The sequence below is a fragment of the Aotus nancymaae genome, unplaced genomic scaffold (assembly GCF_030222135.1).
Source record: "Aotus nancymaae isolate 86718 unplaced genomic scaffold, 86718_ANA_hifiasm-v0.15.2.pri h1tg000083l, whole genome shotgun sequence".
Taxonomy (NCBI): domain Eukaryota; kingdom Metazoa; phylum Chordata; class Mammalia; order Primates; family Aotidae; genus Aotus; species Aotus nancymaae.
This window is the reverse complement of record NW_026988498.1, coordinates 4,174,812-4,199,152: the sequence shown is the minus strand read 5'-3', so window position 1 is coordinate 4,199,152 and position 24,341 is coordinate 4,174,812. Positions and strand designations below refer to the sequence as shown.

Genomic DNA, 24,341 nt, shown 5'->3' with positions numbered 1-24,341 from the left:
GAGCTGGCCTTGGGTAAAACACATTTAAATATACGCATTTAAACATTAAGTTTCTTATTTCCTCTTGGAACATACAGTTGAGAAACAGGAAGGAAATATTTCCCCTCCTTTATTGGGTTGCTTTATTTACCAACAAAATCCTTCATTTCATTAGTTAATTATAATAGCTGAAGAGGAAGGACTTGGAATGAGACTATATTGCTTAAACCGAAGGGGAAAAGGATAAAAACCCTTCATTAAAGGCTCAAACCAATTAGACAATTTATCATTCTCTAAAGAAGAAACCATTTACATTTAATAAAAGATTATTTGGGAGCGAATCCTACAGGACTTGGGGATAGATTAAAGAAACATTAAAAATTTTAATTATTCTGATTGCTAAAGTCATAAAAGTGTAAAGGAGATCCCTTTCCTGCTCTTTAAAATATGGTAAACAGGTGCTCTCTAAGGTATCTCTAAGATAACTTTACATACATTTTATAAAATCTTGATGCCCCCTCACTGTCAAACATCAAACCATTCCTATCCTTCTCATTCGCATATGTCACTTAGGTCACCAAAGCAGGCCTGGGCGCCCTCCCCTCACTGGCTGCAGCAAGGTTCTTGATCTTTCTGTGCAGTTTTCTCGACTGTAAAACAGGAACCACAATACCAAACCCTCAGAGCTGTTGGGAGAGCTAAATCACTGAATTCTGGCCAGGCCTGGAACCCGTAGGAACTCAAGAAGTGGTAGATGTTAATATCATTTACTGTCCAGTTAGTTTATTCAGTAGCCAAGGTTAACTCAAATAAAACAATTCCTCAATCAATAGGATAAAAAATGCTGAGAATCCTTCCTAGGATTTATGGGCTTTCTATCATCAACAACTCCCAATTATGCATGGGTTGATCATCAACACTATTGGATATCTGTAAGAAAATTCAGAACTGTTAAGAGTCATCTACTCATCTTAATTAAATGACATAAACTAGTCTTCATTTAGTGTTTTCTAAGAGAAGGCAGAAGAGATGGCCTTTGAGACCAAAACAGTCTTAGAGACGGCATGAAACGACTGTTTTTAAGCAGAGGTAAGTTAAACTGTCAAATGCTGCTGTCTCTTCCCAGTTCTGAATGGGAGGAAGGAGACAGAGGAAGGAAGCAGAGGGTCTGCGAGGTTGAGAGGCTGGTGAATAACGAGTAAGTGGCAGAGCTGGAATTTCCACCCCGGTCAGTGTGGCTGCCAAAGGCAGGCTCCGTTGGCCAGCACTGGACTTATCTACAGGTGGTGGGTGATGTCAGCATTTTTGGGGTGAAACTCTAATGTGGCTTTCTAGATCATATTCAAATGTAAAACAGCTCCCCTAATTTGACAGATGGATTTTGGCTAATCATCTATTTAAGAATACAGTGTAACTGTCCAGTCCTACTAACACAAATTTAAAAATGCTTTTATTTTTTCACAATAAGCCTCCCTCCAAAAATCACTTAAAAGAGCAAGAGGAAATTTTAAAGTAATCTTGTATACTCATCTAAACTCCAAAGATCCATGCAACATATACACTGACACACACAGAAACACAAATTGTAATAAAACATTTCTAAAAATTTTACTTAATCCCAAATGTGACAGTATGAGTAACAATTTTAAACTGTTCTGAAATGTACTGTTAGGTTTATCACTGCTGCAGTTATTATGCTTGTGACTGCAACTGATCAACATAATTGCTTTTAACATGTCTTTCTTTTTTCTTTTTTTTTTAAAGACAGGGTCACACTCTGTTGCCGAAGCTGAAGTGCAGTGGCGCTATTCTCCCACCTCAGCCTCCCAAGTAGCTGGGACTCCAGATGTGCACTATATGCCTAGTTAATTAAAAAAAAAAGTTTTCTTCTTTTTTTTTCCGAGAGACAGTCTCACTATGTTCCCTACACTGATCTCAAATTCCTGGCCTCAAGCAATCCTCCTGCCTTGGCCTCCTAAAGTATTGGGATTACAGGCATGAGCCACTGCACCTGGCCATTAACACATGTTTTATAAAAAGTTAAGGTGGTTCTATTTTAAATAAGAGACAGTCTACACTCCCAACCCTGACTAGGTGTCTGATTGCCCACAAAGGGGAACTATAAGCTTGCATAACTCAACACTCTCTGGATTACCACCACTAATAGAAAAACAATTTGAACTTCTTATGGTGAGCTACTAACCACATTATTTCACTTATCTCATTTTTAACACAATATAGAAAAAAGTGGTAGTTAGGACCATATATCATAGCATCTGACAGCCTGGATTCAAATTCTGGCTCCTGTACCCTCACTAGATGTGTGATCTTGGACAAATCTCTTAATCTCTCTAAGCCTTAGTTTCTCATCTTAAAGTGATAATAATTACAGTATCTACCTTCCAGGGTTGTGGTAAGGAATTAAAGTGCTTAGCATGGTGTTTAGCACATAGTAATTATTCAATGTTAACTATGACTGTTATGCTGTTGTTAGTGTTCTTATCATTATCTCTACTTTAAAGATGAAATATTAAGGATTAAAGAAGCTAAAAAACTTGTCCTGGATCTTATTCCAGGTCTGCTGGATTCCGAAGCCCAAAGCTCCTTCTACCTACCATGCAAATTCCTGCTTAATTAATCACATCTTTATTGGTTCTTGGTATTGATAAATGGATAAGGCTGGTAAAGGCTTTATACACAGGAAAAATAAATGTGGGGATTAAAGATTTAAACAAATGCTCTTGTTTGCTGATCTGGGTCACTGTCCCGGTGACACTCCAAGTGTCACTGGGTCACTTGGAGTCAGTCAGGATGATGAGGAGGGAAAAGGAGATTGCGGCCTTCATTCTTTTGGCTGAAGACATTTTCTTGGGGCGGCTTAGATATGTCTCACTTTAATTCACCTTTGCTGCCTTACTTCTGTAGATTTGTAGGAAAATTCTTAGACCATATGGAATCCCATTTCAGGTGCATTTTTGTTTACTCATATGCCGTGATACTCGGGGGATTTAAATGAGGTTGAAGAAAGAGAAGTCTTAACGTTTATGTTACTACCCCAATTTCTACTCCTTGTCAATGGCATCTCCATGAGGTGTCCTAGCCTTTATCCTTTCCTATTTGTATCGAGGGCTAAGATTCCAAATAATGCCAAGGAAGCAGAATAATTTTTAAAATCTATTAACTATAGCTGACTTGCCCATATTAACACAGGCTAGCTGATACAGTTCAATGAAGCAGCATCTCTAGTTTCTACATTTTATCGTTTGATTCGGAATGGAACACCATCTCCATCTACTGACATTTACGCATCAGATACGGTACTAAGCACACCCCGTATGTTCTCATTTAATCCTTATCTAAATGACTTACTTGTTTCACAAAAGCCAGGATCTGAACTCAGGTCTAACTCTATAGACATTGCTATTTATTACTTATAAAGGTCTTTTAAGATAGCTGAATTTTCTACATTTGTATCTTTTGCCATATATCTGCTCCATAACTCATCAAAACTGATCCAAGAACATGTATCTTTCTTTCAGGTGGAATCTGTGCTTCTAGGGACTGAGCCTTGCTTTCCACTAAGGTAGTCTGAGGGACTTTTCTTCCCTAAAGTCAGGTAGATGCTGTGGAAAGGCATGGGACTGCTGTTACAAACCGAATCTGATGGGCTTCACTCAAATTCATAACGGCTGCTGAAAGAACTCCACTGACTTTCCAAAGTGAAGATGGTGGTGAAAGCAATGGGCCCCTGTTTGATTTACTGAGGGCTCAGCTGCCAAGTGACCAGGTACATGAGGGATAAATGACTAACTGCTGTCAGGCAACATATCTAACAACACCGCCTCACTCTGTAAAGTCTCTGCAGTGGAATGACCGGGCTCTTGCTAGTTGTGCAGTCCTGATCTGGGACAAGTCACCTCTCGGGCTCGGTCTCTCTCCATAAGTATGGATAACAACACCTGCTGGACCTATGTCACAGGCGTATTAGGAGGAGGAAATAAGGTGTGTGGATCTGCTTTAAAACCTGACAACTACTATGTAGTAATTGCATAATATAATGAAATGATTTTAAAATGGATATAAGAGTTGGATTTCTGTGTCTTGTTAACTTGTCAACGTTCAGTTATCGATATCACAAATCCCATTTCTCTTCTCTGTATTTTAGATTAGCCAAAGTTATCAACTACACTCATACTTCTAGGTAACTTTGAAGTTACAAAATATTCCAAATTTAGTGGTAATACATCTGCTCAAATTTTACCATGTGAAAAACAATTACTGGGTATTATTTTGTAGCCAAGCTCAAAGAGGAAAACTTTTAGAGGGCAGGGAACGGATCACTAGGAGCTCTGCGGTGGCACCATGAATAGACCCTTTTTCAGAAAGTTTACAAGAAATTTTCACATCACCCAGCCGGCTGCTGTGATCCAAGGAACCATGGATTGAAAAGCAAAGCTGGGTAAGCAGAGGTCACAGCTTGAGGACTGAACCCCAGTGCCTAAAAAACTGCAGGCTTTCTATCAGTTCCTCTGGCTGTACGCTATGAAGTGAAGTCTGACTTATTGAGATGGTCAAACATTTCTGCCATGTGGGATTACTTTCTGCCCACTCAACAGGCTGCCAGACCAGCCTAGATAGTTAGAACTGTGCCCTTATCTTATTAAAGCAGAAAACAGAAGGAATAAAAGATGCTACTGAAAGTTCTGTAGACAGCCATAATCTTAACCACATGCCAAAGTGGATCATCAAAAAAGCAAACCAAGGCAGTGGTCCTTCGACGGGCCTTGCCATCCCTTAAAATAGTGTCGTGGTTTTGCACGCTTTTAGGAACATGTATGCTGCCTTTCTCAATATTTGGATGCAAAATACAATGTAGCAGACTTGATAATTAACAGAAATATTATTCATAATTTAAGAACTCAGGTTTTTTTTTAAACTGCAGGAGATCACTACGGTTAATAGAGAGTTTATAGTCTGTGATTAGATGCCTTTTAGGCTGTGAATTTTTAACATCTGCTAGTGTACAGAGGACCCGATTACAGGTTTATGGGTTTTAGAATTAAAACTAAATTTTGTAATCTTATCACAAACATATTTCCACTTAAGCGACGGGTGATTTACATACAGAATACAGACAGAATTGCGGACTTTGTTTCCCTGTGTTTCTCGCTAGGACTCTGTTCAGATAGGGCTGAAAACGAGAAACTGCTTACTTTCTCATGCTTGTGTTTCTCCTTTTCTTTTTCTCTCTTCTCTCGCTCTCTCTTCTCTTTCTCTCTTTCCTTCTCCTTCTTCTCTTTCTCCTTCTCCTTTTCTTTCTTTTTCTTCTTCTCCTTTTTGTCCTTTTTCTTTTCTTTCTCCTTCGGCTTCTCTTTCTCCTCAAACAGTTTTTCTGGAAGCACTGGCAACAAAGACGGCAGCATGGCCGGGACCCTAGCGGCCGCGGCAGGGCTGAACAAGGGCAGGGCCAGCTCTTTTGGGGGCAACACCAGCGGGGGTGCCGGGGCTTTCATCTTCTCTTCTCTGCCTTTATCTTTTACTTTTTCTCTCTCTCTCTTATCTTTATCTTTCTTGCCTTTCTCTCTGTCTTTCTTCTTATCTTTATGCTTCTCTTTCTCCTTCCTCAAAAGTCCATCTTTCAGTCTGACTTTGGGATCGACATCTTCAAATTCTTTGATTTTAAACTTGTAGGGATCTGCCTCTTCCTCTTTAAGAAGTTCCTTCCAGGGATACTTGGCTTCCCTGCCAGCTTCCTTGTCTTTCTCTTTCTCTTTGACTTTATCCTTCTCCTTACTTTTGTCCTTGTTTTTGTCTTTTTCCCTCTCCCTATCTCTCTGCTTTTCTTTCTTTTTCATTTTAGTCTTCAGTTCCTTTTTCAACTTCTTCTTCACCTCCACGGAGGAAGGCAGCTTGCTTTTCTCCTCATACACCTTGTGGAGAGGCTCGGGAGTGGGAGGAGACACTGACGGAGAAGAGATATAAGGGAAGTTGGGAGGCATATTCGAAGGTGCTCCCAGTTTTGCTTTACGTACAACCTCATCAATGGAGGCATCCATTGTCCATGAGTTATCGGAACTTGAGGTTCCGCCGGAAAGAGGAAGAGGAGTGGATCCTGACTTTGTGAAATTGTTTGCGGAAGTGGAAGCTTTGGGAGTGGTACACTCCGAGCCTGAAATTCTCTTAGGGCTGGTAAAAATGTCTCCTTCAGATTCCGATCCAGAAGAAAACTCAAAAGGATCCGGCTCTCGCTCAGCACAGGCTCGAGCAATCACAGCATCAATAGAGGCCTCGATCGTTTTATCTGGTACCACAGCCTTTTTCGGCTGATTCTCACTGTTCAGTTTCCCAGAATCAGGGGGTGTCTGTATTTGTTTGACCTGCATAGTCTCTTTACTAATTTTTTCACTGATGGTAGCTGCAGGAGTCCTATTTGGTGTTTCAGGTCTCACCGGTGTTTGGGGAATATGAGTCATGACCTTGGGGCTCTTGGGACTCTTGGGGCTCTTAGAACGTCCAGGTGATTTCTTTTCTTTGGATGCAGTTTTTGGTGATCGAATAGGACTTCCGACCATTGCTGGTGACTGGGCGGTTTTAGGTGATTTCGTCTTCTGTCCTGGAGAGCTAGTTTTAGTCTTTGTTTTAGGTATAAATGACTTTGTTTCTAATGGTTTTGCAGTTGGCATTTGTGATTTTGCAACTGGAGCCAACATTGGCGGCTCGGGTGAGGGAGGTGCCACGTCTGTACTGTCCTGTACGTGGACTGGAGAAAGCATGGGTGGGATCTTTTGAGTGTTTATTGAGCTGAGTGGCTCTCGAGCTTCCAATAACACAACATCTAGCGTGTCCCCTTTAGTGCTTAACAGCCGCGGCCGCTTCATGGCGGGCAGTTCTTCGGCTTCAGGACTATCCAGTGGTCTCTTACCCAGGAAATTCTCATCATTAATAATTTCTTCCTCCTCCAATTCATCATCTTCTTCCAAGGGAACTTGCATGGCTTCTGCTGATGTGCCTCCATCAGTGGGCACCTGCTCTTCTTCTTCTTCTGGTAAAGGAAGAAGAAAAAAAGAAGTATTATTGGAATGTAACGAAACCTAAGAAATAAAAATAATGCTTCAAACATGATTTCTAAAACAACAACAACAACAACAACAACAAAAAACCAAAGTATTGACAGTGTTTAGAAAATAAAGTAGTTAGTTTTCAAGAATCTTCCAAAGCTGTGTGCCATAATTCTTAAAAGAATTATGGCAGTCAGTAACAGCAAGATGTACAAATTGATCACTGTTCTTTCACATGGTCTGGCCCCAATCTCAGGATCTGGAAATTTCTCAGTATTTCCAGTGGGCCTTCTGCTGTTTCTTGAATTAATTCTTTTCCTAACCAGTAGATACCATCTTTCTAGATCTCCCTCTCACGCATATAGAAGCACATGTGTGCGTGCACACCCACACACACCCCTCTAAAAAAAATCAAGAGATGGATTATCATCAGAAATGACAGAAAGGTATTTTTAGGACTTTTATAACCAATTCATATACTACTTATAGCTTCTACATTGCTTGCTTGATGTGAGCCACTTGGAGAGGGAATATGGTGCAATGAAATACACCTGGTTCAGGTACTTAACAAATGGTGTTTCAGCTAGAGCTCTGGCACTAGAGAGCTGAGGGACTCTCTTAACTTCTCTCAGCCTGTTTCCTAATCTTTCAGAAAGGAGCTGATGTTACTTGCCCTGCCTACCTGGCTGAGTTTTTCTAAGATCAGATTATTCCTCCTGACACATATTAACTAAGCATATACTGCACAATGATAAAGTCTATAAGGGGCACTGAAATAAATCATAAACTAAAAGAGCTTACAATTCAGTGCAGCAATAATGGATGTGTCTAGCCCATAGAAAGTGATCAGTGCCACAGACAGATGAAGTGCTACAGCAGGTCAAAGGAGAGACAGATCTCCTCGAGGTCAAGCATGTGTGGGAGGCTTGATTCATTATGAAGTGTTTGGGATACTTGGAGCCTGGAAGTGGTGAAGTCCAGGACGAAGGGTCAGATGACAAAGAGATGAAGGTGAAACAAGGGGAGCGTACGAGAAACAGAAAATGATTTGTCTGGAAAGTAGAGTGCAAGATGGGAGCAGTAGGAAGCAGGTTTAGTAAAGTTGCATCCAGATCCTAGGACTTTTGAATTCCAGAAAAAGAAATATAATCTTTACTCTACTGGTACTTTGGACCTAGAAGATTTTTAGACAACAGAGAAAAATGCCTGGGTGTGTGCTGGGAAAAGTCGCCCTGGCAGGAACATGTATGATGGATGGGGGTGGGAGGTACCGGGTACCCAAGGAGAGCAATAACGTGGGTACTAAAGTGATGTGAGAAGCAGTGAGGGTCAAAGCTAGAACAGTGGAAACGAGCAGGAAGCAACAGAGTGAAGGATATTCTGAGGACAGAATGAAGAGAATCTGATAAATAATTAAGTTATATGAGTTGAGCAAGGACTCAAACACAATTTCAAAGCTTTGAGCCTCGGCGGACATGGTGGCTCACACCTGTAATGCCAGCATCTTGGGAGGCCGAGGCAGTAGGATCACTTGAAACCAGGAGTTTGGAACCAGCCTGGGCAACTTAGTGAGACCCCATCTTTACCAAAAAAATACAAAAATTAGCTGGGTACTATGGCACATGCCTGTAGTCCCAGCTACCTGGGAGATTGATGTGCGAGGGTCACCTGAGCCCAGGAGGTTGAGGCTGCAATAAGCAATGATTGCACTACTGCACTCCAGTCTGAGTGACAGAGTGAGACCCTATTTTTAAAATGCAAGAGAAAGAAAAAGCTTCGAGCCTTAGCGAGTGATAAATGCAGTGATGAACAGAAACAGGAAATAAGAAAATACAAAAAAACAATGATTTTTAGCTCAATCCCAGGCACAGAGTTTGATGAACAATTTAGTCTGTGATGTCTACTCAGCAGCTGAAATATAATACAGATGATCAGAAAACAGGACAGAGTATGTGAGAGAAACAGCATTGTTGAGATAACTAAAGTTGCCATGATGGATGATATGAGCAAGGAAGAAACAAGAGGAAGCAAGTTCAGGTATTTTGAGGAATACTTAGATATAAAAAGAAGAGGAAGAAGAACTAAAGAAATACACGGAGGGGCAGATGTCAAAGAGATCAAGGGAGCAAGAGTTTTAAAGAGGAAGCCAAGTGAACAAAGCCAAATGCTTAAGAGGTCAATGAAGATAAGGCCAACAGCAGAACCCAAGCTGCAAAAGCACGAAGGGTGCACAGACAGAGAACAAGTGGGGTGATGCACGGGAAAGCACCACAAAGAACATCACAGCCTTATCAATCATGCTACCGATTCGCGATAATGATGGCATCATCCACCAGGTCCCACGTCAGGAACCGGGGGTCCTTGGAGATTCTCTTCCCTCCTCTACGCCAGATCCGAATTGAGAGCACACGTTTTCTACTGTTTGCTTTAATGTGCTTTCCCTCTGCTTCTGTCTTGTTAATTTCAGTGTTCAGCACCTCCTCTCTGTTTGGCTGCAAGAAGCTTCTACCTAGTCTCTGCCTCCAGTGCAGCTTTCTCAGAACCATCTCTCATGTCATCTTACGGTGATCTTCTGAACACGCATTTCTGAGTGTGTGGTTCCTCATCTTAAAAACCTTTCATTGCTTCCTTCAGAAGCAGTTTGCAAAAGGCATCCCTTGAAAATTGAGGGGTTGTAGAAGCCCTTCTGAGGCTGCTGTGCAGTAGAGATGGCTGTTCTCTATTACACAGAAGAGTTACGCCTAGGGTTGTCTATTTTACATGCAGAGCTTCCACAAAAGCTTTTGTTGTGAGGCTAAAACATGTTTGAAAATCACTATTCTAAAATATAAAAATCCTCTCCATCTGTGAAATCGGAGGAAAAAATAAAATATAAAAATCCAATTTCTCCAGTATGACTGACAAGGCACTCCCTCATCTAAGCCAGGGAAGTAACCTCGTCATTCACACTGAGCCCCTGCAGGCTCTACCCATTCCAGCCACACTAACTTATCTGCAATCCCCAAATAAGTGGTGCTGTGTCACATTCCTGTATCTCTGCACATGCAATTCCCTGTGCCTGAAATGTCTCTGCCTTCCTAACAGTTGGTGACTTCTAAGGCTCCCATCAAGCATTACCTCTTCTGTAATGCTTTCTCTTAGCAACTAGAAATAACTACGCACTCCCTTTGGGCTCTACTGTGTTTCAGTTAAGCATGCAACAAAGAAAGCCTAGAATATTTACTATACAGCTCTTTACAAAAAAGGTTTGCTGACCCCTGTCCTAGACCTACCACATTCAGCTCATCTAAACTCTTCCCTCCCTCACTTTCTTTATCAGAATGACAAGACAGACTTGAGATCTGCTCAACTGCCAACAGATAAACATGAAAATATCAGAAAGAAGACAGCTTTAGAATATTCTAAAAGTGAATGAATGTTCACTTATTAGTATTACATTTCTAAATTTCAAAGAACCTCCTCCTGCTCCACAGAGGTTCATAAATGCCAATGATGCCAAAGCAGAATGATAAAGGTTTGGCTTAGGCAGGATAACGGGTCTTTAGAGCATGTTACAGTGCACCTTGCTCTTTTAACTCTGGGGGCTAATCTGGATCTGGCTTCACTCTAACAGTGTGTGTCCCCCAGGGAAGGCCTCAGAGAGATACCAGAGGGAAACTGCACTACTATAAGCGGTCCATAGAAAGGAAAGATGGGATACCCAGGACTACTAGTAAGACAGGTTCATGTCCTCCAGATGTAAGTCCTGTTTAATAGTTGGAATAACCTGAAAATTGGGATTTTTCTGTATAGTATGATATATTGTATTATTTTACTAATGTGCAATTCTATCAGATTAGAATTGGCAAAATGGCTAACAGATAGGCCTTTGAACTGAAGGAAGAATGTGAGGCTTGGCTAGGAAAAAATCAGATGGTTTCATACAACTACTTTAGAAAATATATTGGCTTATTTTGAATTTAGAGCTCAAATAACTCATAAGAGTATCAAAAAATTAATGGTTGCTTCTGTTTGAGTAAAAAAAAATTAACATTAGGCTTGATTTAAAGTAGGACTCCACAAGCTAGGGGGTTTATTCAGTTTTTGTTATTTTGTTTTTATTGCTTATTTTCACTTTTGTTTTTCAAGTCCCTACTGCAAAAATTTATATTCATTCCTACATGTTACTTAATACTGCAAAAACTTGTATTCATTTCTTTATGTTATTTAAAGGAATAGAAATGAACTATAAAACTAAGCCACTGGCCAGGTGTGGTCGCTCACACCTGTAATCCCAACACTTTGGGAGGTGGAGGCAGGCAGATCACAAGGTCAGGAGTTCAAGAACAGCCTGACCAACATGGTGAAACTCTGTCTCTACTAAAAATACTAAAATTACCCAAGTGTGGTGGCACACGCCTGTAATCCCAGCTACTCGAGAGGCAGAGGCAGGAGAATCACTTGAACCCAGGAGATAGAGGTTGCAGTGAGCCCCGATCGCGCCACTGCCCTCCAGCCTGGGCAACAGAGCGAGATTCCGTCAAAAAATAAACAAACAAGCTAAACTAAACTAACACTTCAAATGTTGGTTTTAAAATGCTTAAAAATACACAGGTTTTAGAATAGATTTTTTTAGAACCAACAGGTTTCTTAATTTTTATTAATTTACAATTTCTTATTAATTTTTAAGACTTTATAAGAAAGCTTCAACTACAGCATCAAAATCAATTAAAATGAGTGAAGAACTTTGTCAGAAGAGAAAGCTGGAAACTTTTAATAAGAAAGGAAAAAATGTGAAGATATTTAAACAATTTTTAAGATTAGAAATCATCTGACACCTGCCAGCAGGTGTAAGTAGCATGCATGGAAGTTACGAAGCGTAATAATCAACAAGTCCCTGCGAGGCCATCGCCTGACTTCAGAAGAGCATGCGCAGGGCCCTCCCAACCCTGTGGCTCCTTTCCCACTCACCCCTGCTTTCTCCACTCCTACCCCAGCCCCCAGGGAACTACTATCTTGATCTTCAATCTGTTTCCTTTGTAGTTTTACCACATTTCTACGTAGTTTGGTTGTTTTTGAACTTTATATGAATGGTATCATACTATAATGCTCTTTGTTTTTTTTTTCTTTTTAAATTTTTACCCAACATTATGTTTAGAAGATTCACCCAGGTTGATGCAGGGAGCTGTAGTTGATTTATTTTCACTGTTGCAGAAATGTCCAATGGTCACTAATCCATTCTCCTGGTATAAAAGTTTTCCACTTGAGTGAACATATTTTTAAATTATTAGAATTTTAAAAATGAAAACAAATATAGTTGATCTAACTTCTGCCTGCTCAAATGCAGACTTAGTTGATGATTACACATAATGAGTATCTGGCTTTTTACTACAGGAATAATTTTAATTCTGTGTTTTAAGTGTTTGGAATAAGATAAATGTGTAATGGCTATTGAACTGCTTAGCCTTTATCACTGGTAAAGGTGAATTTCAGTTTGATAATAATTGAATGGCAACAAAGTATTGTTTGCATGCATGTGTATAATGACCATTTATTAATAATCTGTAAAATATCCTATCAATATTTTAAAAATATTTTCCTATACTAATCTGTGGAAGCCTCTGTATTATAAAACTGCAAAATTTGTTCAACATAAGCTTTAATATTATAAGATATCTAATCTTGATATGTTATTGCAAACATAGTAAAAAAAAAATTTGGGTCACAGGCCCTTTCTACTTCAACAAAGTAGACATAATAATAATAATAGCTGTGTTTCAACATCGAGAGAGAGAGAGAGAGAGAGAAAGAGAGAGAGAAAGAGAGAGAGAGAGAGAGAATGTGTATATATGAAGTATTTCAAAGATTTTTATTTCCAGAGAACTAAGAACTTATTTTCTGTTATTTTCGTGTTCTGAAACTGGAGAAAAGGACTCTTCTGTACATATGTGAGAAACAAATTGATAATTAGTTTTAACTTTTTAAACAAGTTCTTCAACTTCTTAGTGCATGAGTTCCTTGATCCATAAGATCAGTTTATTGGCATCATTTACCTTGAGAGTATTCTGAAAATTAATCACGAACTAAAGGTTAAGTATTCAAACTTTTAAATAATAATACCCATCAATAGCAGAGATATGCTTTGTAAAGTTACCCTTATAACCCTTTTGAGAAGATTAAGAAAAAAAAAAACAAAAAAAACCCTCTCCTTCGCATAATCTCTGTAAAATCATCCAACAGCAGCACACGTCGAGTTACATTTGTGGGCGAAATGGACACCACCTCAGCCATCTGTCCTAATCTCTCCATCATGCCATGAAAGCAATCGAGGGCTGTTGGGGAGGCTTTGAAGGACAGTGGGTATTTAGTTAAGGAAAGGTAGTTCTGGATAGGTTTTAATGCGCATGTCGCTGTAGGCATAGTAAAGATTATTCACAAAAGTGGTGTCACCTTTTCTGCTTGTGCTAAAGTTTGGTTAAATTTAATAGTGATATGACTTTTGATTTGCTTTTCCCTTGTGTGAGAATGTATTCAAAATTATATGTGTTATGATTGATTAAACTGTCATTCATCAAATAATTCCATAAATTATGATATAACCCTTATAGTTCTAGTAGAAAAAAGACACCACCACCACCACCAACAACAACAACAAATCACACCTAAAACAGTGTGGTAATACCTATTTTCAAAAACATCTTAATTTACTGATAAAAATCATGTCCTCTCTTAACAACCCTATTTTTTCATATAGTCACTAAAATGTGAACCCTAGAATTAAAAGAAAAAATGGCCCCAGTAAGAAGGAACTATTCATTCTGCCAAATGTTTTGCATGTCTGTTGTAATTTTTTCACCAGTCCAAAAAGGGAAATGATGTGAAATAATATGAATGACTCAGCACAAATTCATCACCTCAGCTAGAGCTTCACTTTTAGACAGATAGTTAATTGGCAGCAGGGTATCTGATCATAGAGTATGAAAAAATAGGGAGACAGAGATGCTTTCTAAGGTACCCTCTCGTTTAAACAATTAATGGTTCCAGGTCAACATTTAACTATAAAATTGTTTTTTAATTTCTTTTTTTTTTTTTTTTGAGATGGAGTCTTGCTCTGTTTTCCAGGCTGGAGTGCAGTGGTGTGATCCCGGCTCACTGCAACCTCCACCTCCTGGGGTCAAGCGATTCTCCTGCCTCAGTCTCCCAAGTAGCTGGGATTACAAGTGCGTGCCACCATGCCTGGCTAATTTTTGTATTTTTAGTAGAGATGGGGTTTCACCATGCTGGCCAAGCTGGTCTGGAACTCCTGACCTCATGATCTGCCCACCTTGGCCTCCAAAAGTGCTGGGATTACAGGCATGAGCTACCGTGCCTGGCCTATTTTTTAATTTTGAAATTTGAAATAATTTCAAACATAGAAAAGTTGTAAGAATACTATAAATAATTCATGAATACTCTTTAAGCAGATACACTAATTAATATATATTATATAACAACATATATTTATATAATTACATAATTATAATTTTGGGGAACTATTTGAGAATAAGTTGCAGACATAATGATCCTTTACCCTGAAACCATCAGAGTGTGACTGCAGAACCACTGTCAAATTCTTTTTAATCACATAAAAGCAACAAAATGTATCCATATTAATCCCCATCTTTCAAAAACTTTACAAATGTTGATGGGAGCAGGACACTACAGACTCCATTTCAATTTTCCTTCATTAATAACACAAATAAATAATCCATACTCCCTACATTCTTCTCAGGAATAATGAGAAAAACATGCTTCTTTTCTGAACTTCTCAGACAAAAACAAAACAAGGCAATAAGGTCTGAACACACCAAAAGGATTTTGGGGAGGTTAATTCTAAGCTACTACAAATATTGACTTAGAACAAATTATCTTTTTAACTAGAGTAGTAAATGCCTTTAAAGAAACATTATAATCTAAGAAGCTCATAGACATTAGGAAATAAAGGGAAATTGTTTGCACATGGCCTAAAAGCTTTTTATCTGACTAACTACACAGATGCATGCAACTTTAAAATTCAGTGGCATGTTCTCAAGCTAACCAGAAAATATTCTTGCATTCTTAAACTTTAAGCAAAGGAACAAAATGCTATCTGCATATATTTCATAAAAAATTAAACATATTTAAAGCTAGACTTCTTACGATTGGTTAAAAATAGACACACAATCTTGTGTCAGAATCTGTAAATGAAAAACATATGTTGATGCAGAAATTAATTTCTACAATGATGCACAAACTTTCCTGTTAGTCCATGCATGTCACTGTTTTTATAATAGATTCCTCTTTTACTAGCAAATGAAAGGATCATTTAAATGCACACTTGGATCACATGGGAGAGGTGGGGTGAACAGGTTAAAAAACAAAAAGGTATACTTTTTTCAAAAAGTATTTTTCTACTTCTCTGAATTTAGGTATACTTATTGTAACCAGCTCCTTGAAGTGACTGAATGCTACAAAAATTCATTAATTCACCTAGGAAGTGCACTCTGAATCTCACTATGAAGAGGTCTATGTTAACTAGGACTATAAAGTCAAACAAGACATGATTTGCTGTCCTTAATCAAACATATTTTGTGGCCATCAGTTCACGTGGTAGGCAGGAATCTGCACAAGGTACACATGGAGCTGCCTCAATGGGTATGAGGACTGGAATGGAAATGTTGGCTGGGCAGGGAGCTGAACTGAAATGACACCTGGGATCTGTTCGCAGAGCCAAGTTCAACCTAGCACAGCCCATTTCATCTCCCAAGACCTACGTGTTCTCATCTCTAAAATGTGAGTACTGATATCTGACATCCTCCTTCTAAGAGCTGAAGATCTTTATTATTAGGGCCATCTCTACATGTAGTTGACCATGCGTGTGGGATGATCTAAAGGGCAGAGCTACTCCTGCCCCTAAATACGTCACTGACCAACATGCAACTGTTCTTGAAATTCTACCACTTGATTTAGGTGGTAGATACTGTATTTGCGTAAAGGCAGTATCTTTAAAATGTTGCTGTGAAAATATTTTTAAGACCATGAAACTAGCAAATGAACACCTCTATCCTACTTTTTGAGGTGAGAAGACTAGGAGAATGGAACCTAAGTGAAACACATGATGGAATGTTGAGGATTAGGTGAGTGGGGAATACAGGGTATCACTGCCAGGAAGGTCAGAGTCAGGCCCAGCTGGGAAGCTGCTGTGAGGAGAGGAGGCTGGTGCAGTCAGGGAATAATAGGAATACAAGCACTGGATGCTGGGAAGGAAAAGAAGGGCATGACGTCAAAGACAATCATGATCCACTTCATCATTACATCTTCTAGTACTAAATGAGGCTAAAAAATATTTAATTCCATTGATATCTCCTTAGAAAATATTTTAAAACTGTCCTGTCTAGAATGTAACCAAAATTAGACCCTTAAAACACAACTCAAGGGAGGATCCAAGATGGCCGAATAGGAACCACTCCAGAGTGCAGTTCCCAGCAAGAACAACCCAGAGGGTGAGTGTCCACCGCATTTCCAAACAAATTTTCACTGCCCACAGACCAGGAGATTCCCCAGCCGAAAAGCGCCATGAGCTTTAGCATGGCGGTTTCAGCTGGTGCCGGGTTGGCGCACAGAAACTCGCACAAATCTGGGCAGCCCTTTCAACTGGTGTCTGGAACGCCTGGGAGACAGAGCCGCCCATTCAACTGAAAGAGTGGGGCAGAGACAGGGAGCCAGGCGATCTGGCTTGGCGGGTACCATCTCCACAAAACAAGCAATCTGAACCACTCTGGATTGAGAGTTTCACAGCAAGTGCAGCTGGACCCAGGACGGTCCAGCTCAGTAGGGGGAAGGGCAACCACCACTACCGAGGCAGTTCACACAGCAGCTGGGCAGAGCCTGTGGCAGCTCAGCAACACCTCTGCTGGCAGACTGTGACTAGACTACTCCATGCGAGGCAGGGCATCTATGAAAAAAGGCAGGAGCATGACAGGAACTTATAAATAAAGCCGACCTTCCTAGGACAGAGCACCTGGGAAAAGAGGCGGTTATGAATTCTGCTGCAGCAGACTTAAAAGTACCTGCCCCGCAGCTCTGCATGGAACAAGGGAGCTCCCAGCACAGCACTTGAGTGCCCATAAGGGACAGACTGTCTCTTCAAGCAGCTCCCCAACCTCTGTATACCCAGAGACACCTCATAAAGGAGAGCTCAGGCTGACATCTGGCAGGTACCCTTCTGGGACGAAGATAACAGAAGAAGAAACCAGCAGCAACCCTTACTATTGTGCAGCCCCTGCGGGTGATACCCATGCAAGCAGGGTCTGGAGTGGACCTCCAGCAGTCCTGTAGCAGAGGGGCCTGACTGTTAGAAGAAAAACTAAAAAACAGAAAGAAATAACTTCATCATCAACAAAAAGGACGATGTCCACTCAGAGACTCATCCAAAAGTTACCAACTACAAAGACCACAGGTAGATAAAGTCACTAAGATAGGAAGAGACCAGCACAAAAAGGATGAAAACACCAAAAACCACAACACCTCTCCTCCTCCAAAGGATCACAACTCCTCACCAGCTAGGAATCAAAGATAGATGGAAAATGAATCTGATGAATTGACAGAAACAGGCTTCAGAACTGGGTAATAACAAACTTCTCATAGCCAAAAGAACATGTGCTAACCCAACGCAAAGAAACTAAGAACCTAGAAAAAAGGTTAGATGAGATGCTAACTAGAATAAACAGCTTAGAGAAGAATATAAATGACTTGATGGAGCTGAAAAATACAGCACGAGAACTTCGCGAAGCATACACAAGTTTCAATGGCCAAATCAACCAAGCAGAAGAAAGGATATCAGAGATTGAAGATCAACTCAATGAAATAAAACAAGAAGGCAAGAATAGAGAAAAAAGAGTGAAAACAAATGAACAAACCCTCCAAGAAATATGGGATTATGTGAAAAGACCTAATCTATGTTTGATTGGTGTACCTGAATGTGACAGAGAGAATGAATCCAAGCTGGAAAACATTCTTCAGGATATTATCAAGGAGAACTTCCCCAACCTAGCAAGCCAGGCCACCATTCAAGTCCAGGAAATACAGAGAACACCACAAAGATATTCCTCAAGAGAAGCAACCTCAAGGCACATAATCGTCAGATTCTCCAGGGTTGAAATGAAGGAAAAAATGCTAAGGGCAGCCAGAGAAAAGGTCAGGTTACCCACAAAGGGAAGCCCATCAGACTCACAGTGGATCTCTCAGCAGAAACCCTACAAGCCAGAAGAGAGTGGAGGCCAATATTCAACATCCTTAAAGAAAAGAACTTTCAACCTAGAATTTCATATCCAGCCAAACTAAGTTTCATAAGTGAAGGAGAAAGAAAATCCTTTATGGACAAGCAATTGCTGAGAGATTTTGTCATCACCAAGCCTGCCTTACAACAGCTCCTGAAAGAAGCACTAAACGAAGAAAGGAACAATGAGTACCAGCCACTCCAAAAACACACCAAATGGTAAAGACCATTGACACAATGAAAAAAAATGTGTCAACTAATGGGCAAAATATCCAGCTAGCATCAAAATGGCAGGATCAAATTCATACATAATAATATTAACCTTAAATGTAAATGGGCTAAATGACCCAATCAAAAGACCCAGACTGGCAAATTGGATAAAAAGTCAAGACCCATTGGTGTGCTGTATCCAGGAAACCCATCTCATGTGCAAGGACATACATAGGCTCAAAATAAAGGGATGGAGGAAGATTTATTAAGCAAATGGAGAGCAAAAAAAAAGCAGGAGTTGCAATCCTAGTCTCTGATAAAATGGACTTTAAACCAACAAAGATCAAAAGAGACAAAGAAGGGCATTACATAATGGTAAAAGGATCAATGCATCAAGAAGAGCTGACGATCCTAAATATATACGCACCCAATACAGGATCACCCAGGTACACAAAGCAAGTTCTTAATGACCTACAAAGAGACTTAGACTCCCACACAATAATAGTGGGAGACTTTAACACTCCACTGTCAATATTAGACAGATCAACGAGAGAAAATTAACAAGGATATCCAGGACTTGAACTCAGATCTGGACCAAGCGGACCTAATAGACATATACAGAAATCTTCACCCCAAATCCACAGAATATACATTCTTCTCAGCTCCGCATTGCACCTACCCTAAAATTAACCACATAATTGGAAGTAATTCACTCCTCAGCAAATGCAAAAGAATGGAAATGATAACAAACAGTCTCTCAGACCACAGGGCAATCAAATTAGAACTCAGAATTAAGAAACTAACTCAGAACCGCATAGCTTCATGGAAACTGAACAACTGGCTCCTGAAATGTTGACTGGATAAACAATGAAATGAAGGCAGAAATAAAGATGTTCTTTGAAACCAACGAGAACAAAGACACAACATACCAGAATCTCTGGGACACATTTAAAGCAGTGTCTAGAGGGAAATTTATAGCAATAAATGCCCATATGAGAAGCGAGGAAAGATCTAAAATCGACACTCTATCATCAAAATTGAAAGAGCTAGAGGAGCAAGATCAAAAAAACTCAAAAGCTAGCAGAAGACAAGAAATAACTAAGATCAGAGCAGAACTGAAGGAGATAGAGACACAAAAAAGCCCTTCAAAAAAATCAATATATCCAGGAGCCGGTTTTTTGAAAAGATCAACAAAAGAGACCGCTAGCCAGATTAATAAAAAAGAAGAGGGAGAAGAACCAAACAGATGCAATAAAAAACGATAAAGGGGATATCACCACTGATTCCACAGAAATACAAACTATCATCAGAGATTACTACAAACAACTCTATGCACATAAACCAGTAAACCTGGAAGAAATGGATAAATTTCTGGATACTTGCACCCTCCCAAGCCTAAACCGGGAAGAAGTTGAAACTTTGAATAGACCAATAACAAGGGCTGAAGTTGAGGCAGCAATTAATAGCCTATCAACCAAAAAAAGTCCAGATCCAGACAGGTTCACAGCCAAATTCTATCAGATGTACAAAGAGGAGCTGGTACCATTCCTTCTGAAACTATTCCAAGCAATACAAAACGAGGGAATCCTTCCCAAATCATTTTATGAGACCAACATCATCCTGATACCAAAACCCGGGAGAGACTCAACAAAAAAAGAAAACTTCAGGCCAATATCCATAATGAACACAGGTGCAAAAATCTTCAATAAAATACTGGCAAACTGATTCCAACAGCACATCAAAAAGCTTATCCATCACGATCAAGTAGGCTTCATTCCAGGGATGCAAGGCTGGTTCAACATACACAAGTCTATAAACGTAATCCACCACATAAACAGAACCAAAGACAAAAACCACATGATTATCTCAATAGATTCAGGGAAGGCATTTGACAAATATCAACAGCCCTTTATGCTAAAAACTCTCAATAAACTAGGTATCGAAGGAACATATCTCAAAACAATAAAAGCTATTTATGACAAACCTACAGCCAATATCATACTGATTGGGCAAAAACTGGAAGCATTCCTTTTGAAATCCGGCACTAGACAAAGATGCCCTCTCTCACCACTCCTATTCAATATAGTATTGGAAGTTTGAGCCAGAGCAATTAGGCAAGAAAAAATAAATAAAGGGCATTTAATTAGGAAAGGAGGAAATCAAATTGTCTCTATTTGCAGATGACATGATTGTATATTTGAAGACCCTATTATCTCAGCCCAAAATCTCCTTAAACTGATAAGCAACTTCAGCAAAGTCTCAGGATACAAAATCGATGTGCAGAAATCACAGGCATTTCTATACACCAATAACAGACTTAAAGAGAACCAAATCATGAGCAAACTCCCATTCACAATTGCTACAAAGAGAATAAAATACCTAGGAATACAACTAACAAAGGATGTAAAGGACCTCTTCAAGGAGAACTACACTGCTCAAGGAAATAAGAGAGGACATAAACAGATGGAGAAACATTCCATGTTCATGGTTAGGAAGAATCGACATCATGAAAATGACCATACTGCCCAAAGTAATTTATAGATTCAACGCTATCCCCATCAAGCTACCAATGACCTTCTTCATAGAACTGGAAAAAACCACCTTAAACTTAATATGGAACCAAAAGAGAGCCCGCACAGCCAAGACAATCCTAAGCAAAAAGAACAAAGCCGGAGGCATCACGCTACCTGATTTCAAACTATACTACAAGGCTACAGTAATCAAAACAGCATGGTACTGGTACCAAAACAGAGATATAGACCAATGGAACAGAACAGAGGCCCTAGAGGCAATGCCACACATCTACAACCATCTGATCTTTGACAAACCTGACAAAAACAAGCAATGGGGAAAGGATTCCTTGTTTAATAAATGGTGTTGGGAAAACTGGCTAGCAGTGTGCAGAAAGCAGAAACTGAACCCCTTCCTGACACCTTACACTAAAATTAACTCCAGATGGATTAAAGACTTAAACATAAGACCTAATACCATAAAAATCCTAGAAGAAAACCTAGGCAAAACCATTCAGGACATAGGCATAGGCAAGGACTTCATGACTAAAACACCAAAAGTATTGGCAACAAAAGCCAAAATAGACAAATGGGATCTAACTAAACTCCAGAGCTTCTGTATAGCAAAAGAAACAATCATTAGAGTGAACTGGCAACCAACAGAATGGGAAAAATTTTTTGCAATCTACCCATCTGACAAAGGTCTACTATCCAGAATCTACAAATAACTAAAACAGATTTACAAGAAAAAAACAAACCCATCCAAAAGTGGGCGAAGGATATGAACAGACACTTTTCAAAAGAAGACATATATGAGGCCAACAAACATATGAAAAAATGCTCATCATCACTGATTATTAGAGAAATGCAAATCAAAACCACACTGAGATACCACCTCACGCCAGTTAGAATGGTGATCATTTATAAATCTGGAGACAACAGATGCTGGAGAGGATGTGGAGAAATAGGAACACTTTTACACTGTTGGTGGGAGTGTAAACTAGTTCAACCATTGTGGAAGACAGTGTGGCACTTCCTCAAGGACCTAGAAATAGAAATTCCATTTGACCCAGCAATCCCATTACTGGGTATATACCCAAAGGATTATAAATCATTCTGTTATAAAGACACATGCACACATATGTTCATAGCGGCACTGTTTGCAATAACAAAGACCTGGAACCAACCCAAATGTCCACTGACAACAGACTGGACAAGGAAAATATGGCACATATACACCATTGAATACTATGCAGCCATAAAAAAACGATGAGTTTGTGTCCTTTGGAGGGACATGGATGAATCTGGAAACCATAATTCTCAGCAAACTGACACAAGAACAGAAAATCAAACACCACATGTTCTCATTCATAGGTGGGTGTTGAACAATGAGAACACATGGACACAGGGAGGGGAGCATCACACACTGGGGTCTGTTGGGTTGGGGCAAGGAAGGGACAGTGGGGGATAGGGGAGGTCGGGGAGAAATAACATGGGGAAAAATGCCAGATGTAGGTGATGGGGGGATGGAGGCAGCAAGCCACATTGCCATGTGTGTACCTATGCAACAATCCCACATGATCTGCACATGTACCCCAGAACCTAAAGCACAATAAAACCCCCCCCCAAAAAAAACAAAAACCACAACTCAACATGTATTTTTAAAATAAACCTGTTTACTTGCAAAGACAAGACAATTAGGCAATGATAATGTATACATTACAACCAATCAATAACACAATAAATTAATAGAGTGAATATGATGTGTTATAAATACCTAGATACACACTGACCTGTAAAAAGGCACTATTTCACTAACATTCTGCACAATAAAAAACTAAAATGCTATATAAGCAAGCCAACCTGAAATGACACCTAGTATTATAAATGGCCTAATCTATATGTTAATACTGTTGTATCACATAACTGCAGCAAGACTAAGATAACAATATGACTTTGGGGTTTCTATGGCTACATTCTGGGCTAACGTGCCTGAAAAGGCTAGCTGCTGACACCACACAAGCATTCTGAGTGTTTCTTTTTGGTTATTTATGATATGATTTATGATAACGACAACATCTCCTATTTTCTCTCCTCCTCAGATACAATAAATTGCTATCGTTAATCACCCTTCTTGGTTCAACTATGATTACAATAGCATCATAGGGCCTGGCTATGGTAATATTGCAGATTTTTTTTTGTAAGAAATAAATACAAGTAGATCTCTTCAGACAATGTCAGTATCTCTAATATTTTAATCATCTTCCTTTAAGTCTTTTAGAATAAATTCTGTTACAACTGAGATTTCATATCCAGGATGTAAGCCCTTCGTGCAAACCAAATTTATAATCAAACATCACACATTCACAAATCACTACCATCATGATTTTCCTAAATTTACTACAATAGTAAGACTATGCATAGGATACGGTCTCTTTTCTAAGACAGACAATGGTATTGCTCTGTAGGGATTAAACTAATCTCATTGCAGCTCCTTCCCCACCCCAGGAATAAGACAAATTATGCAAATTAGCCATTTATCTATCAGAAGGCAAAACAGTAGAGACAGAATAAAAACCCTACAATTGGCCGGGCGCGGTGGCTCATGCCTGTAATCCCAGCACTTTGGGAGGCCGAGGCGAGTGGATCACGAGGTCAAGAGATCGAGACCATCCTGGTCAACATGGTGAAACCCGGTCTCTACTAAAAATACAAAAAATTAGCTGGGCACGGTGGTGCGTGTCTGTAATCCCAGCTACTCAGGAGGCTGAGGCAGGAGAATTGCCTGAACCCAGGAGGCGGAGGTTGTGGTGAGCCGAGATCGCACCATTGCACTCCAGCCTGGGTAATCAGAGCGAAACTCCGTCTCAAAAAAAAAAAAAAAAAAAAAAAAACTTACAATCATACAGACATGTAGGATGTGCCTCTGCCAATTACTGGCTATGTGGTTTCTTCATCCTTCTTAACTTCAGTTTCCTCTAATGCCAGCGTGGGTTAACAGAAAGTACTACCTCTTTGGCTTTTGAGTAACAGGTAAGACAAGGCATGTGAAAAATGAGTTCATACGTAAATGACTTAGTATGAAAAGTGTGAGTCACACGGTAAAAATGAACAGACATTTTTCTCCTCCCTGTATCTATGCCCTTCCACTGGGCTTCTACAGCTGTTCTCATCAAGAGGTGAAGTTGATTTTGGGTGGCCAGGTGATTTGCTCTGCCCAATAGGCAAATGTGACAGAAGCAGAGGCATGGAAAGCGGCTGCACACTAGGGCTTGCCCTCCGGCTGTTCTTGGGAAACTTGCAACCACT

At 39.8% G+C, this 24,341-nt stretch overlaps 1 protein-coding gene across 1 annotated transcript in view; it reads right to left on the bottom strand.

The window, feature by feature from the left end:
* Positions 1-24,341, bottom strand: part of TAF3 (TATA-box binding protein associated factor 3) — a 195,756-nt gene that overhangs the window by 44,403 nt on the left and 127,012 nt on the right. Inside the window, exon 3 of the mRNA XM_012443369.2 lies at positions 5,193-7,021. Within this exon, the coding sequence (XP_012298792.1) occupies positions 5,193-7,021 (1,829 nt within the window). The remainder of the gene's footprint in view (positions 1-5,192; positions 7,022-24,341) is intronic.